The sequence below is a fragment of the Neodiprion fabricii genome, chromosome 7 (assembly GCF_021155785.1).
Source record: "Neodiprion fabricii isolate iyNeoFabr1 chromosome 7, iyNeoFabr1.1, whole genome shotgun sequence".
Classification (NCBI taxonomy): domain Eukaryota; kingdom Metazoa; phylum Arthropoda; class Insecta; order Hymenoptera; family Diprionidae; genus Neodiprion; species Neodiprion fabricii.
In genome coordinates, this window is record NC_060245.1 from 13,245,502 (window position 1) to 13,246,785 (window position 1,284).

At 48.5% G+C, this 1,284-nt stretch overlaps 1 protein-coding gene across 1 annotated transcript; it reads right to left on the minus strand.

Moving 5' to 3' along the window:
• Nucleotides 1-534: 534 nt before the first annotated feature.
• On the minus strand, nt 535-1,284 carry LOC124187037. The gene has a single exon (XM_046579282.1). It carries the CDS (start codon nt 1,282-1,284, stop codon nt 535-537), a length of 750 nt encoding a protein of 249 aa, XP_046435238.1.

A 1,284-nucleotide genomic window follows, 5' to 3' on the forward strand; every position in this document is an offset into this window, starting at 1 on the left:
CTACTGCAGCCTGTCCTTGAGATGTACCGCTGTTGGCATCTGTCGAGATTGAGGTGGAGTTTCGATGCAGCAAGGAATGATGTCGACCGTCGCACACGCGACACGTTTTGTTGGATCGACAGTCCTTCTGCTGATGCGGACCGAGACAATTGAAGCAAGGCTTCTTGGCAGAAACCACTTCCTTTTTTTTGATCGAGAGACTTGTCGTGAAAGGTCGAACAGAACGCGATGTAGTGGTTGCCTTCGCAACAAGCACACGACTGTTCCTTTGATTGCGCCGTATGCGACCCTGTCGTCTGAGAATTGGACCTTGCTTGCGATAAGTGCGGTTTCAACGTCGCGATTTGATTGTGAGCATGAGCTTGCTCTACGGCTTCGAGAGTGTGGATGCGATCGATGAAAAACGCCTTGAGCTCCGCAAACGTGGGGGGCTCGAGTTTCTCGCTAAAATTTTTTTCCCACTCTTCTAGACATGCTGGGTCGAGCTTGCGAATCGTCATGTGCACGATGATGTGATCTTCTAATTTTTTGGGACTATCGAGAAGTTCGAGCGTGCCAAGAGCTTCGCAAGTGTTGCTGTGCAAGCTTTTCAGTTCCGATGACGATTTTCCCGTGACACGAGGAATCGCGAAGTGTCGCGAGATGAGAATCCGTCAAAAGTCTCTTGTTTTCGTACCGCGATACGAGAGTTTCCCAGGTTTGAGGGAAGTTTTCTGCGGTGAGAGCGATGTTTTTAATGAGTTGTGACGGTTTATCGGTAAGACTTGTTTTTAGGTAGTGCAGTTTTTCCACTTCCGAGAGTTGCGAATTTTTGCGAACGATTGATGTGAAGAGGTCGTGGAAAGACTTCCAGTCTGAGTAATTGCCCGAGAACGTACGCAATTCGATGCGTGGTAGCCGTTTTAAGGCTCCGCCAGTTATGAGTTGGGGGGCTGCGGCTGTTGGCACGATCGGTGCCGATAGAGTCTTGAGAGATTCGAGTACATCGAGCATCTCTCCCTTCGCGTTCATGTATTGCTCTTTGCACTGTCCGTAATAGTCTTTCGCGAAATACGAAAGTCTTTTGATGGCGTCAAGTTGATCACCTTTTGCTGCGATTCTGATTTGATCGACTGTATCGTGCATGCCTTGGAACTTCAGCCAATTTGAATTTAACGCATCTAATCGCGATTGCACTTGCCCGAGGGTTATTTTTGCTTCACCGAGCTTGCGCAAGTTTTCGAGGGTGCGACAGATGCGCCTAAAGAGATCGGTTTGACGTTCAATGTATTTGTCGATCGTCAT